General features: G+C 41.4%; 1 protein-coding gene across 3 annotated transcripts in view; it reads left to right on the top strand.

The window, feature by feature from the left end:
* The window catches only part of LOC122800063 (rho GTPase-activating protein 7-like), a 988,694-nt gene that overhangs the window by 890,310 nt on the left and 73,760 nt on the right, over positions 1 to 24,624 (top strand). For all 3 annotated transcript variants that reach the window (XM_044069557.1, XM_044069559.1, XM_044069558.1), the window contains one exon: positions 12,316 to 12,530. In XM_044069557.1, the coding sequence (XP_043925492.1) occupies positions 12,316 to 12,530 (215 nt within the window). The remainder of the gene's footprint in view (positions 1 to 12,315; positions 12,531 to 24,624) is intronic.

Raw genomic sequence — 24,624 nt, 5'->3', positions numbered from 1 at the left:
ACAAACTCTACAATTTTACCAGTAGTGCATGCTTCAAAAAAAGTTCAGTAGTTTTGCTAAGTACAACTGTAAAACAGACAAACCTGCATGGTGGAAAAATAGGCATGACTCAGAAAAAGAGTCAGTCGATTAGGTCAAAAACATGGTTACTGATGTCAAACCTTATCAAAGTCATATTTGCATAGATCCAAAATATCTTCATCAAGCTACAAATAGAAAACACTGATTCATTCAACTGAACATGTGATAATTGCTGTGCCAGGAGCAAAGTACTCTTGTGCTACTACTACTACTGTCTTTCGGCTTTTCCCTGTTAGGGGTCACCACAGCGGAACTCCGGTCCGCTAATGATTGGCAATAGATTTCTACGTGCTGGCTTGCCGAGCCTAATGCACAACCTCCAACGAAGGAACACCCATTCACGCATGTCGACACACAGAAGACTCTCTAACTGAGAATCGAACGTGCAACATCTAACTGTGAGGCGAGAACACTACCGCAGCACCACCACCGCACTCTTGTGTTAATTCTTGTAAATAATGTGCTTTATTTATTTGTTAACTGGGTAATCCCACTGAGTGCAAGTACCTCATTTCATGGGCAACCCAGGAGCACTGTCTGTTTAAGTGATTGGTTCAGAGTTACACAGCATGTAAGTGTAAGTTGAAGGAATCAAACAAAGGAATGCAGGATGAATGTTGATTGCATACTTTTTATTAATTAATCCATAAGATCAGAAGGAATGATGCACTCACAGTCCAAGAGAATAATTCAAAAGAAGATCTAGAATGGAAATCACTATAAAAACACCATAAAACACTGACAGTTAAATGCAGTTCAATGAAATAGTAAATAAACAGTTATTGAGTGGTAGTAAAATACTTGAGAAAAGCTTGTCAGTTAAAATTACAGTTAAAAATAGCAGTTCAACAAGATTTATGTGAAAAAGAAAAGAAAAGAAAAGTCATTTCCAAATCTTTCAAGAGCATTTGAAGAAACAGATCAATAAATAAACCACTGGTGCTAAAGGGAAACTGGTTTAAAAAAGTATGGAGACAAAGACTGTTTAGGTGGTGTGCTGCCATGAATGGCTTGTCATAAGTAAGGAATTTATCTGGCCTTACTGCCCTACTGCAGCTGCAATCGGCTGCTTCAGTAAGAGTTTAAACTTGGCATGAAATTCTTTATAGGAGATTTTTTTTAAGATGTTTTGATTAAGGTCTTTGTTTACATTTTCAATCTGGCTTTCTGAGCATGTCCCAGCTTTGGCTGTGTGGGTTGGGGGATGGGTAATTACAGGAAGTTTCAATAGTTTTAGTCAAATTCCATTGCAAATTGCAGTTGTACTTACAACAGCTATCACTGGGTCATCCATTAGTTTCACCTGTGCTTTTTATTCTCAGAGAAAAGTAGCCTTTCAGCAATTTTATGATTAGACTTGCTACTACCTTGCAGGAAAGCATATGGATAATGCAAAGCTAAGATGTCAGTTAAGAGAGTTTCTGTTCATTTCGTTTCATATTTTATTTTGTGCAGATGTGTGAATACTAGCTAAGTGTTTTGATGGTATGCATGGCTGCCACTTGCTCTGTAGAAGCATCAGAATGACACAAATTTTGAACAGTAGCAGAAGCAGTCTTCTTTTTTATGTTTTGTTTTTTGATCTCTGAATACTAGCCAAGTGTAATGGTTTTCTGACATGCTGTAAAAAATTATATATGTGAAGCAAGCAATAGATTCATTTTGAACAATGAAGTCTAAAACTTACTGTCACAATGAGGCCTGTACAGTACAACAACCTGTGACAGTTTTACATACTAATTCTGAAATTACTTTACTACAGAGTAAGGGGAATATGTCAAGAGACTGCTAAGATTTTGTATGAATTCACTAAACTGAACTCTTTTGACTATACTGCTTGCAGTTACTCTATGCAGAATAAATAAAGGAAATAAAAAGCTGCACAATTAAGATAGGCTTGTTGGTGAATTCATAAAAGTCAACTCTGAGAGTTTGCCTAACCACCCCACCACAAACACACACAATATTGTACTAACCTTATTGTTTCCCAGTGATCAGGGACTGAAAGCTTTGACAGGAACTGAATATTGTTAATTTTGTTCACTAGAGAGATTGAAAACAGGGCTGCATGAAGTAAATTGAAACCAGGAGTAGGGTTGATGATGATGTGGTAAGTGGGTGGTGACAAGTGGGATGTATCAGGAAAAGTGTCTTTAGGTCAGAATTTTAGACTCTGGGATTGTCCCTTTAAGGCAAATTTCAGTAGCAGATGTTTAGGTTTAGGGTTTGTAATGGAGAATGCAAAAGGTGAAAGATCACAGTGTGGGAAGGTAGAAATGTCTAAGAAATTTAATTTAGGATTGTGTCAGCAGCTAAAATGTTTCTGAAGGGTTTGATGACATAATTGTATAAAATCAGATCAGGGATAAGCCCAATACAAGACTAAGTTAATGAGAAGGTTGAGAAAGAATAACCTCAAGCTGCTTGAAATGAAATGCAAAATTAGACTTACAGAGCTGATAACTTTGAAATTTGTTTTGCCGTTTGAAGGCTTGAAAGCAAAGAAAGTAAAAATTGTAGTGCATATGCTACTTCTAGCTATGGACATACAAGCTGTCATGGGATTTCTTGGAATAAATACAGTATCCTTTGAGATTTATTTTGAACATGTATAGTATGATCCTGCCATTAAGAAAGCTATTGGAACATTGGAATAACACTGAAGTACACAGCAAGAAAATGCTTTGAAATGCTTAAGCCACAGTAATTGAAGACAAATAACCACTAGTGTCATATGAGGGCTAGAAAACTTGGGCAAGGAACACAATCTCCAAGACAAAAAGAGACGCAGGCAGTGTAGCTGGAAAAATAGTATAGTCATTTTCCTCATCTAAAATTATGCTGGTTTGTGGGCTGCTTGAGGTCTGAGGGTTGTGAGTTTAAGATCTCTGGCTTGAACTGTTAGTAACTGAAGAGCCCATGCTGAAACATTTTGACATTAACAACTTAGCTACTTTACAATTTGATGCCATTTAGAATAGTACTGGTGAAGTGATTCTGCAAGCAGGTAAACCAGCTGCTCTTGAATTCACACCCTTTGCAGAATGCCATAGAAAGTATATTTCGAGGGAATCCAGACCAAAGATGAGCACAATGTCAACTCCAGTACACAGAATAAAAACATTCTTTGAACGCATTTATACTTATACTTGTAAGAATTCTAACTAAAAGTCTTATGGCAATCAGCTACACAAACAATTGATTGGGACTTCTACCGACAGGGAATTTAGATAACCTGAGTAGTACCTTGCAGCAACCATGCACTGTATATGTAGCAAAACAATTGTACAACATCTGTTTTTCCAACCTTATGACATTACTGTGGGTCACAAACATGTTGCAGACATGTATTGCTGTGCAACTTGGATGGTTACTAAAATGACAGAGAACTCATCCTTGTCTCCTACAATCAGAACAAATATCAATAAAGTGGACATCAGCCTAAATACTGTCAATCTGCACAATAACATAAATTCCTGACAGTTTGAAATTTCAGTGAAAATGCTGCAATATAATCAGAAATGAGCACGTGAACACTGATGTTATGAAGAAGAACTTGAAGTGTTATGCTGACTACAAACGTCAGTGCAAATTAAGCAAGAGGTTGAAAAATCTTTGGGTACAATACCTGTCGTAACAATAATCTAGTGTTCAGGACTGTTCACAGTGTAATATTTGTCACAGCAAGAATCCAAGGTACAAGATTTCTCAGGGTACAATGCCTACCATAAGAATAACCCATGGTACAAGACTGCGCAAGGTGCCCTGCCTGTCGTGACAATTCTGGGAACAGTGTGCTTATAATCCAAACTTCAAAACTATTCAGGATACAGGGCTTGTCAAAACATGAATTCAAGACTTTTCAGGGTGTAGTGCCTACCATAACAAGAATCCAAGGTTAAAGACTTTTGGGGCACAGTGTCTATCATAATAAAAATCCAAGATTAAAAACTACTCAGGGTACAATGCCTATCACAACAAGAATCCAAGATTCATGATTGTCCAGGAAGCAATGCATACCATAACAAGAATCCACAGTTCAAGATTATTCAGGGTTTAGTGCCTATCATAACAAGAATCAAGGTTCAAGACAGACTGGTGTACAGTGCATATCATAAAAATAATCTTAACAGAGCAATATGATGCCTTATCTAATAAATGAAACCATACCTCTCAACTGTCCAGATTTTTGCAGAATGTCCAGAGTTTTGCTCTATATTTTTGGTCCGTTCATCATAAATTATGTGGTTTACTGGCAAACCATTGAGGACTGAAGTCATTAAATCGGGTCTGTATTATATTATCGCATACTTAGAAAAATGAACGATAAATAATCGACCCCATGAAAGCGAAAGCTTACAACATCGAAACCTCAGAACAGTGATTTTTTTCCAAGGGAAAAAAAATCGCTGTTCTGAAATTAAAAAAAAAAAACTTTTAAAAACCCCCCACACCCCTCTACTTAAATATACCAACTCCGAGATCACACTACAGTGCCGAAAATGGCAAAGTAACGAAAGTGTCCAAACAAATTCTTTCCCAGGGAAAGAATTTGCTGAAAATCTGCTTTATTATTTTGCCTTTTCACACTTGTCAGTTTGATCAAGATGAATTCGACAAACTGCGTCTGCGATCTGGTAATAGGAACCCATTAAATCATGACAGATATTTCAGTTTCAGACTTTATACCCTTCAGAAAATGTATGCTAATACAAAACCTATTACTCTATCAACTGTCTACATTTCTAATAGCAGTATTTAAAATTTTTCCTATTTTTGGGCCTTTGTCCCCCCCATTACTTTTGGCTTTGCCCAGAATTCTTGTGCTAACAGGTTGAAAGGTATGCCAGTAACATCTTAGAGTAAAGTTATAAGAGACTTGTTTCAGTTACATAAATGTGTGTTGTTGAAATGTGTAGAGTATCACTCAAAGTTTCCTGAGGTTATGATGTTAACAGAAACTACAAATAGTGATATGATTATTGCACTTAAAGTTATGTTGTGAAGACACGGACTACTTGATCTGGTTATCTCAGATAATGGTTCATGGTATATAAGCATGGGATTGAAGATATTTTCACAGTAATGAGAATTTCAACATAAGACTTCTGTTTTGAGGTATACACAGTCCAATGGTCAAGATAACAGTACAGTTTGAAGTGTGAAGAAACACATGAAGAAAAACTCAGAACATTAACAGTGACTTACTGAAACATACATCAAGCTTTACTGGAATATCGAAGTACTCGCTTATAAGGCATAAGTCTATCATCATCTCATATGGTCATAAGAGTCATATGGTTTACTATTAAAGCATCGAACATCGGAATGTAAACCATTCAAAAATGTGGTTTACATGTTCATTGTTTGGAATATTAATTGGGTTGAAATATTGGCAACCTAATTAAAGCAAAGTCGAATTCGACTTTAGAAGTCCATTGTCCCCTTTGCAGCAGTACGCACGAACCAGATCCATATTGCGCAGAGCTGACAGTAATGTTTCTGCAGGGGAGGCAAGCCCCCCTGCACTCCCCATGTGGGGGGCTGTGACCCCCCCACACCCCCTGCCACTGATTTATTCCAACTCCCAGATGGCATTACAGTGTGGAAAAGGGTAAATCTCCCAATTGCTAATTTTGTACAGTTTTAATTGCATTTACTGTTTAGGACTACACACTCAAGTGTGTTAGCCTTTTCTGTGTTTATTTACTGTATTATTGCATTGTTTAGCCTGTTTTAACCAAAAAAAAAATACTATCTTGTTTGACGGTTTCCCACATTTCCTAGCCAGTATAGTCCATATCCCAGGCTTGGCTTGTCTCAGGAGTTTTATTTTCTGTGTTCATAGCTATCCAGACCTTGCTGTGGTAGAGGGAGGTCCTACTGCTTCCAGTGGGAGTGGCGAGCATTGTACTGCTTATCTAACGCTAGAGGAGTGGTTTCCAGCTCTGAAATTGTAATTTTATTAGCTTTATTTGGGCTGATTTCTATCCCTTTCAACTTTCTGGCTTACAAACGAGTGTGTTTGCACATTTTTAGCATCGTGCAGCACCATGGGGCTACAGTTAAACTATTCCAGGTGCCAGAAAGTCTGCCCTTCGAATTTTCCCTTAGAACTAGCTGGTTTCTCAGTAGTAGCACTAAAATCTGAACCCCCGTGACTAGCACTTGCTCTAGAACCTGCTGGAAAGCACTAGGAAGCCTGAAACTGATACAAACACTCAATTCTCCTTGTCAATAAGGAGAAGTTAATCATAGGCACTAAACAGCCTATAATTGCAAAGTATCTTGCAAAGGTAAGGGAAGACAGCTCTTGTAATTTACAAAAAAAGCACCTAAACAGGCATGTCCAAGGGTCAGCTCCGGTGATTTCTCCTGTCCACCTGGTGAATCTGGGCATACTGGGGCAATGCAGCAACTGCCTCATGTACACAGACAACCCTCTCCTCCTACCACCCAACACTACAACCTGCGAGAGATGCACTTACATAGCCAAACTCGAAGCAAAGCTCTCTCCAGCCAAGATTGTGCTAGACAGTCAAGAGGAGAAGGTTAACACTGCACTACACCTCAAGCAACTCATAGCCCTTCAAAACTCACACCATCAACACCCACACATAGCAACACTAAACCCACATATGTGGAGGCCCTTAACGTTAACCTGCCCAAGCAACAAGGACCTCAGAAGCTGAAAGACAAACAAACACCAGTCACAACTAAAGTGACACATAGCTCACAACACCAGTGTGCCACCCAACAACAGCCCCTAAGGCAAGACAATGTGCCCAACACTTTAGTCATAGGTGACTCTATAGTCAGGCACACTGATGTCCCACTCACCAGGCTGAAAAAGGAGAAAATTACAGTCAGCTGCCTGTCGGGTGCCAGGATCCGCCACGTAACGCATGCACTCAAGTCACACCACAGCGAGTACAAATATGACTCTGTCATTGTCCATGTTGGAGTGAATGACTTGATATGTACCTCCCTGGACTACATGAAAAGAGACATGGAAGAGCTCTTGGATCATGTGGCCCAGGCAGGTATGACCCTAGCCCTGGGTAGCATTCTGCCTTAGCCGAGAATGATACCACAGTATAAGGACAAAATGATTGACTTCAACAATTGGCTAAACTTCTAGTATCATACAAAGGGGATCCAGTATCTGTCTGCCTGGGAAGACATGATCGATAAACCACGATGTCTTGCTAGAGATGGTCTGCACCTGTCACCCCTGGGATTCAGGTTACTGGCTAAAGCTCTTGCCACCCCATATAGTGTCTTTTTTAGGCAAGGTTCAAAGGACAAAACCACCATCGTAACAGATACAAGCATGCAAAATCTGAAGGTAATGCTACTCAATGCTAGAAGTCTAAACCTCAAAATGCACTCTCTCGAGGCACTCTTAAAAATGGAGAACATCGATATCTGTGCAGTAACTGAGACCTGATTCAAGGCTCCAGAGAGCACCCCTGCAATACTAGGCTACAACTCTTACCACACTTTTCGACCACAAAACCAAGACCAAAACACTAAAGGTGGAGGAGTGTCCATATTCACCAAGGATATTCACACCTCCAGGCAAGTTGCCCAACACAATGCATCTGAAATTCTCCAGGTGCAACTAACACTAGGTAAGACTGCAATCCAAATTGTAGCTTGCTACAGATCCCCCACCATGCCCCAAGATTCCCACTACACCTTTCTAAACATACTGGAAAATATTAAGATACAACCAAACATCCTAAAACTGGGTGATTTCAACCACCGTGCCATTAGCTGGGAAAACTACTCGGGTATCAACACCTTTTCCCAACGGTTCTTGGAATTCATAAATTCCAATGCCCTGGATCAACTAATCCATTGTCCCACCAGGGGATCCAATATCCTAGACCTGGTCATTACCAACATGGGAGATAGATGCTCCACACCAGTGGTCACCCCCTCATTGGTCACATCTGACCATACGCAAATCACCCTTGACATCCACATCCCACCCCCACCCCCCAGTAAGGAAACCACTGTAAAAAACTTCTCCAAAGCCAACTTCATGCTACTCAAGTCAGAAGTGACAAACTTCATGACACCCATGCAGACAGGATCTGAAAGTTTGACTGCTGAATCCTACACTAAGGCACTGTATGAGCACATCCACTCGTGCATGAATCGTGCCATCCCAAATAGAACAAAGATGCTCTCCTCCAAAAAAAAAGGAAGCCAATCTGGAGGTCCCCTGCTATAAACAAACTATACAACAGAAGGAAGAAACTGTTGCAGAAGAGAGGAAAATCCCAGGATTCAAAAAACTCCCTTACCAGCCTCAGTAAGAAGCTGAGATCCCTTATAAAATCCTCAAAAGCTAGTTACAAAAATAAAATTGCCAAAGATTCCAAAGACAACCACAAGGCATTCTATAGTTATGTCAAGAATCTAAATGGCAATGCTCAGATCTGCTCTGAGCTACAACGGAATGGCATTAAATATACTGATCCCAAGGATATTGCCAATATCCTGGCAGACTGATTTAGTGACAACTTCACCCCCCTCTCACCCCCTAAAGGGCCCATCTCAATACCAAAAGATTGCCAAATTCCAGTAATCATGGCCACACAGGTCGAAACCACACTCTCCAAAGCTAAGAATACAGCATCCATGGGACCAGATGACATCCTGGGCTGTGTACTACATGAACTACAAAATGAACTGGCACCTCACCTAAGTGTCATGTTTAATCATAGCCTCACCTCAGGCTTCATGCCCAGTGAGTGGCACACAGCTACAGTTATCCCACTCCACAAGGGGGGATCCACCTTGGATCCCAGAAAATATCGTCCGATCAGTCTGATGAGCCAGATCTGCAAGGGCATGGAAAGCATTATCATGGAACTTATGAAAAAAGACATTGGCAACCTTCAAACACTGGACCCCACCCAGTTTGGGTTCGTGAATGGCCAATCTTGTCTCCTGAACCTGATTGACTTCTTTGAATCAGTCTCCAGAGCTGTGGATGAGAGTAAGGAGATCCACACAGCCTATCTGGACCTCGCCGAGGCCTTCGACACCATCCCTCACTCTGGAATCATAGATAAACTTACTAAGCTGGGCATAAATCCCTATGTCACTCGATGGGTTGCTAACTGGTTTACTGACAGAACCCAGACTGTAAAAGTAGCCAACTCCAAATCCAACTCCAGACAAGTGACAAGTGGAGTACCTCAGGGTTCAGCACTGGGACCACTCTTGTTTGGCATCTACTTCTCTGAAGTACAGGCCAATGCTAAGGGACTCTGGCTAGCAAAGTTCGCAGATGACTGCAAACTGTGAGCCATTATTGAATCCCCAAATGATGTGGATATTCTACAAAAGGGCCTTACAGAAACAGATGCCTCGTGCCAGAGCCATGGATTTAAGATTAATGCCAAGAAATGTATAGTTATCCCCTTTGGAAAAAAACATGTACCCATGAATTACAACATAGGTGGCAGTACACTAAACATCGAAAGTGTGATGAGAGACCTAGGGACACAGGTGGGCAGTGGTCTCACCTTCGATTATCATATTGCCACAACAGTCAGGAAATCCTTCTATGTGGCACACCTCATCACTAAGGGCTTTTCATCCAGAAAAAAGGAGGTCATTTTCCCACTGTACTCATCCCTCATTAGACCCATTATAGAGTATAATGCCCCGTTTGGTATGTACCTCACAAGACATCTGCAACAGCTGGAAAGGCCACAGAAATACTTCACTAAAAGAATCACAAGCCTAAAGCAGATGCCATATGCTGATCATCTAAAAAAACTCCAGCTATACTCTGTGGCATATCGTATACTCAGAGGTGAGCTCTGCTTAACATACAAGGCCATGTCAAACCGTGAGCTGTTGGACATGCTCCACTTAAAGAAATCCCAATCCCTCAGAGCCACACGCTCCAGGGATCCAAACCTTGTCATCACAATGAACAAAACATGCTGGAGGGATAGGTTCCTGACCCAGAGACTCCCCGTACTCTGGAATAGACTGCCCATACATGTCAAGCAGAGCACCTCCTTGGCCCTCTTCAAAAAGAACCTTGATGATTGGATGGGATATAGGAAATTCACCCCGGGGATCATGTCAGTCGTCCTGCTAGACAGGGGTCAGGGAAGTAAATTTTGTGGGAAGAAATATCCTGGGAATTGTTATGGCTGGGCTTGTATAGGCCCTACGGCCGATAGACTAGTACCAACCTATGAACCTATGAATCTGCACTGTCCTGCAATCTCAATACAAAACATCACCCACGTATAGGCAAATGCACAGTGGCATTCGCTGAAAACAGGAGACTCACAGAATTGATGGCTGGCGATATGGAAATCAGCCAAATAATATTCGGCATTCCCATGTTTGCCTAACCATCATTTAGCATTTTGATAGTAAACCGGGTCATACTATTTCACTTTTTCAGCATGAAAACCTGAGTCTGATTACAGAGATAATAAAAAGTATATGCAAACATACAACTATAATCAAAGAATAAAGTACATATCTTCTTTGAAAAAGGGGATAGAATGATAGTACAGCAAAGTTCCACAGAAAAGTACGAGGAAGTAGTAGTTATAAAAAAGTGTGAATGCCTCATTTATTTTATTGCTTGTAATGAGAATGGAAAATACTGGGATGAAATCAGAGGCATTTCTTCAAAAAATTCTTCAGTGAGACTTTACTGAATATTGACAGTGTTTGTGAGGTCTCCAACCAACAGGTTGTCAGTGAAATGTCTGCAGTACACATGAGGTGTACTAAGAGAAATTTTTCCAGAAGCAGTTGTGTAAGTGCAAGAAAGTAATTGTCTGAGTTGAAAACATCCTGGCAAACTGACTGATGGAAATTTACCTGTATCATAACAGCACTGGAAACGCAGACAACATAGTCTCCCAAATACACTACATATGAAAGAATGCAAAAAATGTCTGCAAGATACTGAGACAGTACCACTGACAGAAATGTGACTCAACTGCATGTTGATAAATGTGCTGCTACTGTATTAAAAGGGTGTATGGTACTGTACATTCAAACATTCTTCTTCCCGGTTAGGGGTCGCCACAGTGGATCACCTGTCCACTCATGATTGGCAGTGGAGTTTTATGGTGTCGAGTTGCCAGCCCAGCACCCAACCTTCCACAGAAGGCACACACACTCACACCTAGGGCCAATTTAGAGTGTCCAATCCACCTACAGCATGTCTTTGGGATGAAACCGGAGCACCCGGAGGAAACCCACGTGACCACAGGGAGGACATGCAGACTCCACACAGAAGGAACCCCAGCCAAGAATTGAACCAGAGAACCTCTTGCTGTGAGGTGACAACGCTAACCATTGCACCACCGTGGCCGCCCATTGTACATTCAAACATTAAAATAGTAAAATACTGAAATTTCTTTGGATTTTGAAGGTTAACCAAGTTTAGTAATTAGTTTTCGACTGAAGTAGCGCCAGGGATGCAGTCTAGAAGGATCTTGTTATCAAATAACTATATTCATTTGCAAATCTTAAGTCAGCTGTTCATGTCATTAACTTTGTTAACAGCTGGCTCAAGTTACTGAATGTTCACTTAACATCCAGTTTTCTAAATGTGAGTATTGCTAGAAAAGGAAAGTGGGTGTATATGTGGTGTGATAGTGTGTGTGTGTGTGTGTGTGTGTGTGTGTGTGTGTGTGTGTGTGTGTGTGTGTGTGTGTGTGTGTGTGTGTGTGTGTGTGTATGCTCACTCGAATGTGTGTCTGTGTTCTGCTTTAAAGTGTCTAGATTAGGGGTACTGTTAGGAAAAGGGGTTTTCTTGAGGTCATCTAGGGGTGGATCAGTATCGGGATTAAGATTAGAGCTAGCACACATGAGTAAAATGGTGTAGAGGGGCTAGCCAGGGTGGTGTGCCTAAAACTATTGTACACTATGGAGAATGTGCTGATGGAGCTAGTGCATACAGTGAATATCTGTCTTTTTATGCTGCCATATTTATATACCAATTGTCACAGAGTGCAGAAAGTAAAGTGTATAAGGTAGTGCTAAAAAAATTGCCTAGACCAACAAATGAAACTGTAAATACAAGTACCAGGAAGAGGCAGGACACTAACACATTGTGGAATATGTGCTTATCCTGATATTTTCCACTATCTGTAAAATAAAGTATCTTTATTATAACAAAGCATTACCACTTCACTTTGTGGCTAAACCCTATATTCTTTATGTTTTTAGGTAGAAGATGAGTACCCGCTCCGACTCTGGAAAGCATCCACTGAAGTAGGAGCTCCTCCAGAGAAAATCCTACAGCGACTACTAAAGGAACAACATATGTGGGATGTGGATATGCAGGAATCTGAAATCGAGTCTCTGTGTGACACTGCAGATATCTATCGCTTTGTAACACAGAGTCTAACTCCACAGCCGCCAAGAGAATATTTAGTGTTGAGGTAAGACAGAAGTACGACTCCATAACCTGCAAGCTGTCAGCACCTAAGAGAATGATAACTTAAGAAATGAATCAGCCACATTGTCTTAAAATATAAAAAGCTTCTTACACTTTATCACAGTCATTAGAAAACTGAAATTTGTAATCACTGAATTCCTAAAGAGGTGGTACTTGATAAAATTTGAACATCATGCACTAGTTCACTAATTTCCATACAGAAGACTGCTCCTTTGTTAAACAAACAAAAAAAAAACGTGCTTCATATCATCTTTTTAGACAGTCTCATCAATCTTTCCCAACTCTTATGGAATGTTTCGATCATTTCTGTAGAAAAGTCTTTCTTCAAGCCATACTCATTTTTCAGGGGAATATATCTGATAATACATTCCTTGTTTATCTATTTAGGTCACTTACACCAAATGGCAAGGGATACAGGTTAAGATGTCCCTAAACCCATATTAGGAGTCTGCTGTTGAAAAGGTAACCAGTGAAAGTAGAAAGCAGGACAAGTGGAGTTTACTACCCACATAGCTGTTTGTATAAACAGAACATCCTGCACCTGTCGTTCTTCCAGTTTATGTCCACCGTTTAGATGGCTTTCTGTGCAGCCTAGTACATATGTAGGAGTATTTTCTCTGGCCATTTAAATTAACTAACGTGTTAAAGGACTTCAAGGGTTAACATATTTATTTATTTGTTTGTTTATTTATTTAATTATTTTTGCTGTTGGCATGTTCAGTGAACCACACTGTCATATTTTTCTGATGAAATTACTGAACTCTGCCATTAAAGTTATAGTAATAATCATATGTATGGCAATGTATAACTATACTTAGAAAGAATTAAAACTGGGACTATGAACCAGCTGCACTGGTACTGAGACAGGAACCTTGGTTACAACCCAAGTGACCTAAGGTCAGATAGGAGGTTGACTACCACAGGTGACACCATGAAGGTGTATAAAGCAGTCACAGGCAATAGATAATGAGTGGAACAATAAACATAACTGTTCTGTGGTACTGCTTCTAAAAATATTTGATATACTTGGGTGAATATAACATGACAAACCCCAAGATAAATAATATAAATGCTTACCAGCATATTTAATTTTGGGATTACCTGTTTAACTGTTGTAGGCTACCCACACTCAAGTGTGATAGACATTTCTGTGCATTTAAAGTGTTTTTTATTGTATCTGCTTTATTTTCTGAAAAAAAAAAAATACTTGTTTTTCCACCTTTTTAAACTAGTATAGTCCAGTTTTCAGGTTAGTGCTGAATTCAGGGCTGTGTTACAAGTTCCTGTGTTTGCCCATACCTTACTTGGATAGAAGGAAGTTTCTCTGTTCACCTGTGAGAGAGGGGAGTGTTGAGCAGCCTATCTGTCCCTGGAGGAGTGGTTTCAGCCCAGAAATTAGTAGTTTATTTGCTATTGTGGGATAATTTCTATCTCTTTCATTTCCCTGCTATAAAACCCACATTTGCGCAGTTTTGCACACCAGGCAGAGTCAGTTAACTGGGGTATAACTATTCCCGGCTCCACAAAGTCTACTTTTCAATTTTTCCCTTGGAACTAGACAAACTTTCAACTTAAGCACTCAAACCATTCACTTCTCAACCCGGCACTTGCTCAAAACTCATAGCAAGCACTAATAAACCTTAGTACTAGACCCCCTATACTGTAGAGAAGGACAAAATTCTTTATTCGACCTTACCAGTCAATCAGTAAAACAGTTCACTGTACCTATGCAGGCATGTCCAAAGGCAGTTTCAGGTGTACTCTCCGGTCCAACTGGTGAATCTGGGCATTTTGAGGCAATGTTACAACTGCTTCATGTACACAGACAACCCTCTCCTCCTACCACAATACACTAATACATGCAGCAGATGCAATTATACAGCCAAACTGGAGACTAAGCTGTTTCAACCCAAGACTGGACCAGGCAGTCAAGAGGAGAAGGGAATTACTTGCATCACACCACCAGTCTCAGATAGACCTATGAAAACAGCACCAGCAAAAAACACACATAAATACACAAAAACATACTCAGAGGCTCTAAATAAAAATCTGCAAAAGCAACAGAGACTTCCAAAGCAAACATCTAAGCAACCTCCACCCCTAAACACAAACCATGAAACACATACTTCACAAAACCAGTGTGCCATGCAATCACAGCCCTTAAGGCAAAATAACATACCCAGTACACTAGTAATAGGTGACTCTATAGTCAGGCACACTGATGTCCCACTCACCAGACTGAACAAGGAGAAGGTTACTGTTAGCTACCTGTCGGGTGCCAGGATCCGCCACATAACACAAGCACTCAGGTCACTCCAGAACAAGTACAAATATGACTCTGTGATTGTCCATGTTGGTGTGAATGACCTGGGCCGTACCTCCCTGGACGACATGAAAAGAGACATGGAGGAGCTCTCTGATCATGTAGCTCAGGCTGGTATGAGCCTGACCCTGAGTAGCATTCTGTCCACAGCAAGAATGATACCATGGTATAAAGAAAAAAATTATCAATTTCAACAATTGGCTAAGCTTCTGGTGTTATTCAAAGGGGATCCAGTGTCTGTCAGCCTGAGATGACATGCGCAAAAAGCAACGCTGCTTCGCTAGAAACAGCTTGCACCTGTCACTCTTTGGCTTTCGAATACTGGCCAAGGCTCTTGCCACCCCCATAGTGCCTTTTTTAGGCAAGGCTCAAAAGACAAACCCACCACCATCAATAGCACAAGTAACAAAAAACTGAGGGTAATGCTACTCAATACCAGAAGTCTAAACCTCAAAATGCATGCACTCGAGGCACTCCTCAGTATGGAGAAAATCGATATATGTACAGTAACAGAAACCTGGTTTAAGGCTCCAGAGAGTACCCCAGCACTACCAGGCTACAACTCATACCATACATTTCGGCCACAAAACCCAGACCGAAATACAAAAGGTGGGGGCATATCCATATTCATCAAGGATACCCACACCTCCAGGTTAGTGGCACAGCGCGATGCTTCAGAGATCATCCACGTGCAACTAACAATGGGAAAAACTGCAATCCAAATTGTAGCTTGCTACAGATCACCCACCATGTCCCAGGACCCCCATTCCACATTTCTGGAAACACTGGGAAACATAAAGGTCCTACCAAACACCCTGATATTGGGTGATTTCAATTACCCAAACATTAACTGGGAGAACTACTCAAGTACTAACTCCCTTGCCCAACATTTCCTAGAATTTATAAACTCTAATGCCCTGGATCAACTGGTCAACACATCCACCAGAGGTGACAACATATTGGACCGGGTCATCACCAACATGGGCAATCGGTGTTCTATACCCGAGGTCAACCCCTCGCTGGTTAGATCTGACCATAAATGAATCACTCTGGATATCCACATTCTGCCCCCACCCCTGGTCAAAGAAACCACCGGGAAAAGCTTTACAAAAGCAAACTTCACATTACTTTAGACCAAGGTGGAAAGTTTCAAAGCTCCCATGCTAAAGGATAACACTGTCCAGGCTGCAAAATCCTTTACAAATGCACTCTACGGGCACCTACAAGAATGCATGGATCATGATATCCCAAGCAAAACAAAGACTCACTCCTCCAAGAAAAGAAAACCAGTCTGGTGGACCCCTGCCATAAACAATCTATACAACAGAAGGAGGAAACTAGTACAGAAAAGAGTAAAATCCCAAGAAGGGAAGACATCACTGATCAGTATCAGCAAGAAACTACAATACCTCATAAAATCATCCAAGGATAGCTTTGAAAGAAAAATTGCCAAGGACTCCAAAGATAACCACAAGGCATTCTTTAGCTATGTCAAGAATCTAAGTGGCAATTCTCAGATCTGCTCAGAGTTAGTGCAGAATGGCAAAAAATACACTGAACCGACCGATATCACCAACATCCTGGCAGACAGGTTCAGTGCAAACTTCACCCCCCTCTCTCCCCCAAAAGGGCCCATAACCATACCAGAAGAATGTAGTGCCCCTGAAATCACACTCAGGTTAAAACAGCCCTCTCCAAAGTCAAAAATACAGCATCAATGGGACTGGATGGTGTCCCAGGCTCTGTCCTACACGAGCTCAAAGATGAACTAACCCTTCACCTAAACACACTGTTCAAACTCAGTCTCTCTACAGGCTACGTGCCCATAGAGTGTCACACAGCAATGGTTATTTTGCTCCACAAAGGTGGAGCCACAACAAACCCCAGGAACTATCGCCCTATAAGCCTGACTAGCTTGGTCTGCAAGGCTATGGACCGCATCATCATGGATCTCATTAACAGAGACATTGGGAACCTCCAAACACTGGACCCTACCCAGTTCAGCTTTGTTAAGGGCAGATCATGCCTCCTAAACCTGGTGGACTTTTTTGAGACAGTTACCAAGGCTATAGATGAGGGAAAGGTGATCCAAACAGCCTACCTAGACCTTGTAAAAGACTTCGACACCATTCCCCATTCAGGTATTATAGACAAGCTCACCGGCCTGAACATAAACCCCTACATCATGAGATAAGTTGCCATGTGTTAGAACCCACATGGTGAGAGTTGTGGGAGCTAGGTCTGACTCTAAACCAGTTATAAGTGGCATTTCCCAGGGCTCAGTCCTAGGAACCCTCCTGTTCAGCATATACTTCTCAGAGGTACAGGCAAGCACAGGAGGACTATGGCCGACCAAGTTCACAGACGACTGCAATCTAGGGGCTATAATTGACTCTCTGGCTGACACAGACATGCTCCAAAAGGGTCTCACTGAGACAGATACCTGGTGCCAAAACCATGGCCTCAAGCTAAATGCCAAAAAGTGCATAGTCATCCCCTTTGGAAAAAACATAGTACCCACAAACTACCACATAGGTGGTAGCCCCCTAAATACGGAAGACATAATAAGGGATCTGGGGACCCAAGTAGATAGTAACCTCTCCTTTGACAATCACATTGCCAAAGTGGTTAGAAAATCCTTATATGTGGCCCACCTAATCACAAAAGGGTTTTCATCCAGATCAAAGGAGGTCATTGTTCCCCTCTATGCCGCACTCATCAGACTCATCATAGGGACAAACCTTACAAGACACCTGCAACAGCTGGAAAGATCACAGAAGTACCTCACCAAGAGGATCACTGGCCTCAAACAGATGCCCTATACAGCTCATCCGAAGAAACTCCAACTGTACTTGGTTGCATACCGCCTACTCAGAGGTGATCTCTGCCTGACATACAAGGCTATGTCCAACCCAGATTTGATGGACATGCTCCACCTAAAGAAAACCATATCCCCTCGAGCCACACGCTCTAGGGATCTAAACCTCACCACAACAATAAATAGGATGTGCTGGAGGGATAAATTCCTGTCTGAGAGACTTCCCATGCTCTGGAACAGGATTCCAATCTACATTAGGCAGAGCTCTCACTAACCCTCTTCAAGAGAAACCTTGACGAGTGGATGGGAAACAGAAAGTATACCCTGGAGATCACTTCAATGGCTCTGCTGGACAGAGGCACAGGGAACTAATCTAAGGGGGCGGTGAAAGCCAACACTTTCTGGCTAGGCTTATAAATGCCTTTGAGCAGATAGCCTAGTACCTACCTATGAACCTATAAGTAAATAATTTCATTAGGAATTTATGTGACACAAAATTATTGCACTATATATTTGCCTAATGCTTCCATGAAATAACTGAGAAGATCAGAAATCCAAAAATCATTTGAATGTTTAAAAAAAAAGTATGTGAAGTCAGTTTTGAATTTTGTATTCATGTGGAAAACAAAGTCCCCTACACAAAAAAATACAGGGGCAAAGCCCCCTGCATCCCAGCAATTAGCATAATTAACTATGAGCTCAGCTATGAATTTAACTACTACATTTCCCTTAACATGTTTATACCTCTCTCAACTTCTCAGTGAAAGTCCACAAAAATAATCAATCCCCGGGATTCATGAAGCTCAGCACAAGGACGGAGTTAGCCTTGCACCGACCGTGCGGCGTAGAGATGGCGCAGCAGCACCACATGCATATTAATGAAGGCGCGCTGCCGCAATGTCCACGTGCACAGGAAACGTGCGTGAGTGCAGGGGGCGTGTCTAAGCGCTGCACAGAGGCATGAACATGTTGGCTGCAGACGTGCAACCTAAAATGCTGACTAGTGCAGCCTGCCTCTAATAATAATCACTCCTGTCAGTGTCCGTGGATACTGAAATGTATGCAAAGCATACAAGACAGTTTTGTGAACACCAAAATAAAAAGTAAACACAAAGGCACATAGCTGAATATTGAGTCCCCGTCCCTCGAACAAATCAGATTTAAAACCCCATGCCCGTATTCCATTGTAATGGTGATTGTTATACCAAGTGGAAGAGAAATGCAGTGTGTTAGCATACCGCTGCCCTTTGCTAAGCCTAGCCCAATGGTTAGGGTTACCACCTGTCCCACTTTGTGAGGGACAGTCCCTCTCTGGGAAGTTGTGTCCTTACCAAAACCATTAAAAATGCTAAATGTCCTGCGATTGTAGGACATAATTATGTCCCATATTTTATGTAATAGTTCCATGCAATACTTATTTCTGTATGTAAAATACCTAAATGTTACAAAGAAACAGAATAAGCAACTAACCAGCTACAACAATAAGCTTTCATTTAGGTATAAAACTAAAGTACTATCCTTTGTACTAACCGTGGGTATGTGCTGGCCTGTAAAATCTGATGTGTGTCCTGAAAATGTCCCACTTTGGCCATTTGAAAAGGTGGCAACCCTACCAATGGTCAGAGCATTCACTCAATATCTGCCTATTCGCAGTCCAAGTCATCCTTGTCTGGACAGCCCAAAGATGAAAGGGTATTACCCGGGTCTACCTACCATGTCATGAAAGATAAGTATTTGCGTGTACCTATGTGCGTGAAGTACAGCATGTGGAAGATCAAAAATGCTAGGGTCGTCCTCACAACCATATTGGTACCAGAGATATGTAGTGTACGCAATGTGTTCTGTTGTCTGTGCCATGGGCCATCAACCAGAGAAGGGATGGATGGTGTGTGTGGAATATGGGGATGGGGGGTGAGGGGTAATGCAATAATTCGCCAAGGGGAGACTGGGTCAGATGCACAATAGGTGAACTGGAGGTGTACAAGGAAGCAGTGGGTTAATCAGAAAGAAAACCAAAGAACAAGCATTAACATTCGCAATACAACCTGACAGGCCATACTGTACAACACAATCCCACAAACATATGAATATTAAAATGTGCGATACACATGTACAGAAACGTTACCGGCTCACACCCACATAATGATCTGGCCTGAACTGAGCCATCCAACCCCAAAACACCTGGACACATAACTGAATACCCATCATCCCCTCCACAGCACACCACCCCCCCCTTCCTGAACGTCCACCAAAACCACCTATACTCAGGCTGCTAGCTTGGCGCAGCCATATCTGCACATAGTGACCCCTACTCATATCTAGTAGGCAGTCTCACCCTAGGCAGTCTCAGGATTGCAAACTATTTATCCCTTGCATGTCTAACCCTACCTCATTTTCGTAAAGCCAAAAGAATAGAGGTCACTGGTCCCCAAAATTTTTGGATATCCCTCATGGGATAAGTATCTGTTCTAAAGATTAGACTTGGTGTCATGACACGATGTCCAGTCCTGTAGACATCTGAACACAAGTTGTATGAGCAGTAGTTGTCCATAACCCTGCTCAGCCTCCAGCCCGTCCTGCAGAACCTACGACTCGGGATTAAACACCTGACCGTGATGCACATCTCCCCACGTGCATTATCGGGAATATATACCTTTCACATTCACATAGCTACACATCACACATAAATGCATATAAGTAGTCAAGTATGTGTCCAATTCATAAATATGTATACTTGCAAATGTATACATATGCATCTCAGAAACATATGAATAGTAACATGTACTATACATATGTACACCACCTGACTGTCACATTTGTTGCCAGTACTGTGGAATGGCTGTAGTAAAGTCATATATCCTAATTACCATCCATAGAGAATGTATCACGGATGGTTTAGTGGTAAAACCAGTGACTATGGTGTTCCTGTTCCCGGGTCCAAGCCATGCAAGGGCTAATTTTATATGATGGCCACAATAGTGGCAGTCGGATATAGGGTGATTAAGGGGCTTTAAAGCAGATGTAAGTAGGGTTACCACCTGACCCACTTTGCGAGGGACAGTCCCTTTTTGGGCAGTTGTGTCCTGACCAAAAATAATAAAATGGCAAATGTCCTGAGATTGTAGGACATAATTATGACCCATATTTCATGTAACAGTTGCATAAAATAGTTATTTCTGTATGTAAAATACCTACATGTTACAAGAAACAGAATAAGCAACTAAACTGTTACAAGAATAAGCTTTCATTTAGGCAAAAACGTAAAGTTCTATCCTTTGTACTGACTGTGGGTATGTGCCGGCCCGTATAATCTGATATGTGTCCCAAGAATGTCCCACTTTGGCCATTTGAAAAGGTGGCAACCCTAGACGTAAGCGGGTATGCAAGCGTGTATGCGCGACGGTAAGTGGCGGTCATTCAACGGTATGGGAAATGTAAATAAGCATGTAGGTGTATATGCATGTGTATGTACATACCGATATATATATATATATGAAGAATGAACAGTATAGCAGTCATAACGAATGTGAAGGGAAACAGCAGCAGAACCCCCCATAATATTTAGTACTGTCATATCAGGTTGGCCAGAGGTGAGCACACCTCTGCATCCCCAACCACAGGCAGGATGCTAAAAGTGGAACTAACTATGTGCCCGTGCTAAGTCTGGCTTTCAAACAGGTACAGGGCAGTCCCAGTCAACAGTCGGATGAGCCGAAAATCGGAAGACTAATTGAACACCCTGGCCATGATATGAACATATGTCCCAGGACTATAAGCTTGGGACGTCTGAATATACTTGGAGTAAGCCAACTTATGGGATGTGTCTAAAGCAGTAGGGAATGGCGCATGTGTAGTAGTGTGGTTTTATATATATCTTACAGAATGAACATGGGAACAAGAAAGCATTCATAACAAATGTGAAGGAAAACAGTGGAACACCTGTATTATCTAGTGCTGATATATCAAGCTGGCCAGAGGTGGCCAAAATCCCTGTGTCTCTAACCACAGGTAGGATGCTAACAATGGGAGTAACCTTGTCCACGTGCTAAATCTGACTTTCAAATGGGTACACGGCAGTCCCGGTCCCCAGTCGGACAAGCCTAAACCCAGATGACCACATGAACACCCTGACAATCAAACACACATATGTGCCAGGACTATAGGCTTTGGAGGTCTGAATATACTTTGAGTGAGTCAACATGCAGCACGGGTCCAGAGCAGTAGGGAATGGAGCTTGAGTAATAGTGCAGTTTTCCTAACAGGAAAATGGATGCCTGCTGTGTTAGTGAAGTGTTGAGGCATGTGTTCGGGTAACTATGAACCATGGGTATACATATAAATGAAGCAGAACACCAATAGTGTAGTAGTTAGAGCATCTGACTATCGAGCAGATGTTGCCGGTTCAATTGCAGCACACACCCTTTATGACGCGTAATGCATATACGAGCATATCTTGCTAAATTTATGCTGTATAATGATATAATACCATTGAAATGTGAACTGGGGTGATGTATCACAGAAAAATGTAGAAGGTTTTTGCATGACGTGAATCGGCAGTTAAACGGAAAACCGCAGCTAAAAAGTGTTGTACTCACCCTTTGTCCAACGGCCCTTGTTCTGCCCAGCAACACAATAAACCACGTCGGCCAGGCCTGATGCCAGGATCCTACACATTACAATCAATGTGATTTACCACTAAGCCATGGCAGTTATACCTAACTTCGATGTTATCACAAACATAGCAGACAGCGCAGTCAGTCAACAGTATGATCAAAGTAATTAAATCATATAGATGTGTATGCATGTGTACGTACACACATATATGTGTATATATATCTATATCTATATATATATATCTATATCTATATATATATATATATATATATATATATATAAATACATATATATGTAGGGCAACCACCTGTCCCACATTGCGAGAGACAGTCCCTCTTTGGGCAGTTGTATCCTGTACAATTAATGTCAAATGGCAGATGTCCTGAGATTTAATAACAAAATTATTTGCTGTATTTATGAAATAGTTGCATAAAACAGTTATTCTGTATCTGAAACACCTAAATGTTATAAGAAACAGAATAAGCAACTAAAATGCTATAAGAATAAGCTGTTTTGGCCATTTCAAAGGGTGTTAACCCTAAATATATATATATATATATATATATATATATATATATATATATATATATATATATATATATATATATATATATATATCTACAGAACGAACATGGGAACAAGAAAACATTCATAACAAATGCGAAGGAAAATAGCAGTGGAACACCCGTATTATCTAGTGCTGACATATCAAGCTGGCCAAAGGTGGCTAAAATCCCTGCATCTCTAACCACAGGTAGGATGCTAACAGTGGGAGTAACCTTGTCCATGTGCTAAATCTGACTTTCAAATGAGTACAGGGCAGTCCCAGTCCCCAGTCGGACAAGCCTAAACCAGGATGACCACATGAACACCCTGACAATCAAACACACGTATGTGCCAGGACTATAGGCTTTGGAGGTCTGAATATACTATGAGTCAACATGTAGCACGGGTCTAGAGCAGTAGAGAATGGCGCATGTGTAGTAGTGCAGTTTTCCCAACAGGAAAATGGATGCCTGCTGTGCAAGTGAAGAGTTGAGGCGTATGTTCGGGTAACTATGAACCATGGGTATACATATAAATGAAGCAGAACACCAACAGTGTAGTGGTTAGAGCATCCGCCTAACGAACAGGCATTCACGGTTCAAGTTCGACTATAGCACATATCATTTTTCTTGTGGAATGAATGTCGTTCTGCTGTAAAGCCGATATTAAAATATGTAAAAGGGAACGTGTGTATCGCATGGGACTATTAACCAGATCCCTTCAATCAAAGTGGTACTGTCATAATGAATAAGGCACAAGTAAGCACAAATAAGCGGCAGTAAACATATGTAACGCACAGTAAGCATATGCAAGTGCGCCTGCACGTGGGTATAAGCAGTGCCCAGCATAGGAAATGTATATATGTATGTACAGATGTAATATATATACATATATATATATATATATATGAAGAATGAACATCGTAACAATAAAGCATACACAAGGGATGTGAAGAGAATCAAGAGAAAATATGGTATTATATAGTGCTAAGACACTGACCGGTTCAACTCTCAGCTAGAGCGTCTTCTGCGTGGAGACATGCGTGAATGGGCGTGCCTTCGTTGAAGGTTGTGCGTCAGGGCTGGCAACTCGGTACGTAAAAATCAACTGCCAATCTTTAGCAGACCGGAGTTCCGCTGTGGCGACCCCTAACCAGGAAAAGCCGAAAGACACAACAACAACATAGTGCTGTCAGCGTATGTCATAAAAAGCAGTCCAGGAGGGAGCACAGCACTACTATTCACACCACAGGCAAGGTTTTACCAGTGGGAGTAATATCGTTGAATTGCTAAGTCTACTTTACACACAGACGGAAAGTAGTCCATGCTTGGACCACCAAAAATTGTAAAGCGCAAATGGCCATAATCCATAACCCCAGGAAAGGCATGTATGTGCAAATATTAAATGGCGGGAGAGCCTGTGAATACACGAGGTGGGACAAAATATGTGTAGGGCCCCAAACGCTCTGGAGAGGGCAATGTGTAAAGGTGTGTCAGGGCTGCGATAAGTGGATAATGGAAGTTACGCATGTAAATTCAACACGGGTGGGGTGGAGGAACTATGGGTATGAAATTATGGATCCAGGCATGCCAGGGTTGGATGGCCCGGTTCTAATTGGACCGCCCCATGGAGATCAGCTAGTTCGTAATAGGTATATATATGCATACACACATGCAGACAACAATATGTAGAAGTACATTCTCTGTAACACATGCATTCCATTTGTTGACATAAATAATAGGAATGTGCACATACAAACATCAACAGTAGATGGAA

The sequence above is a fragment of the Protopterus annectens genome, chromosome 4.part0, assembly GCF_019279795.1.
Source record: "Protopterus annectens isolate FY-2018-M chromosome 4.part0, PAN1.0, whole genome shotgun sequence".
NCBI classification, from domain to species: domain Eukaryota; kingdom Metazoa; phylum Chordata; order Ceratodontiformes; family Protopteridae; genus Protopterus; species Protopterus annectens.
Note: the sequence above shows the minus strand (reverse complement) of the source record. Positions and strands in the feature narration are given on the sequence as shown.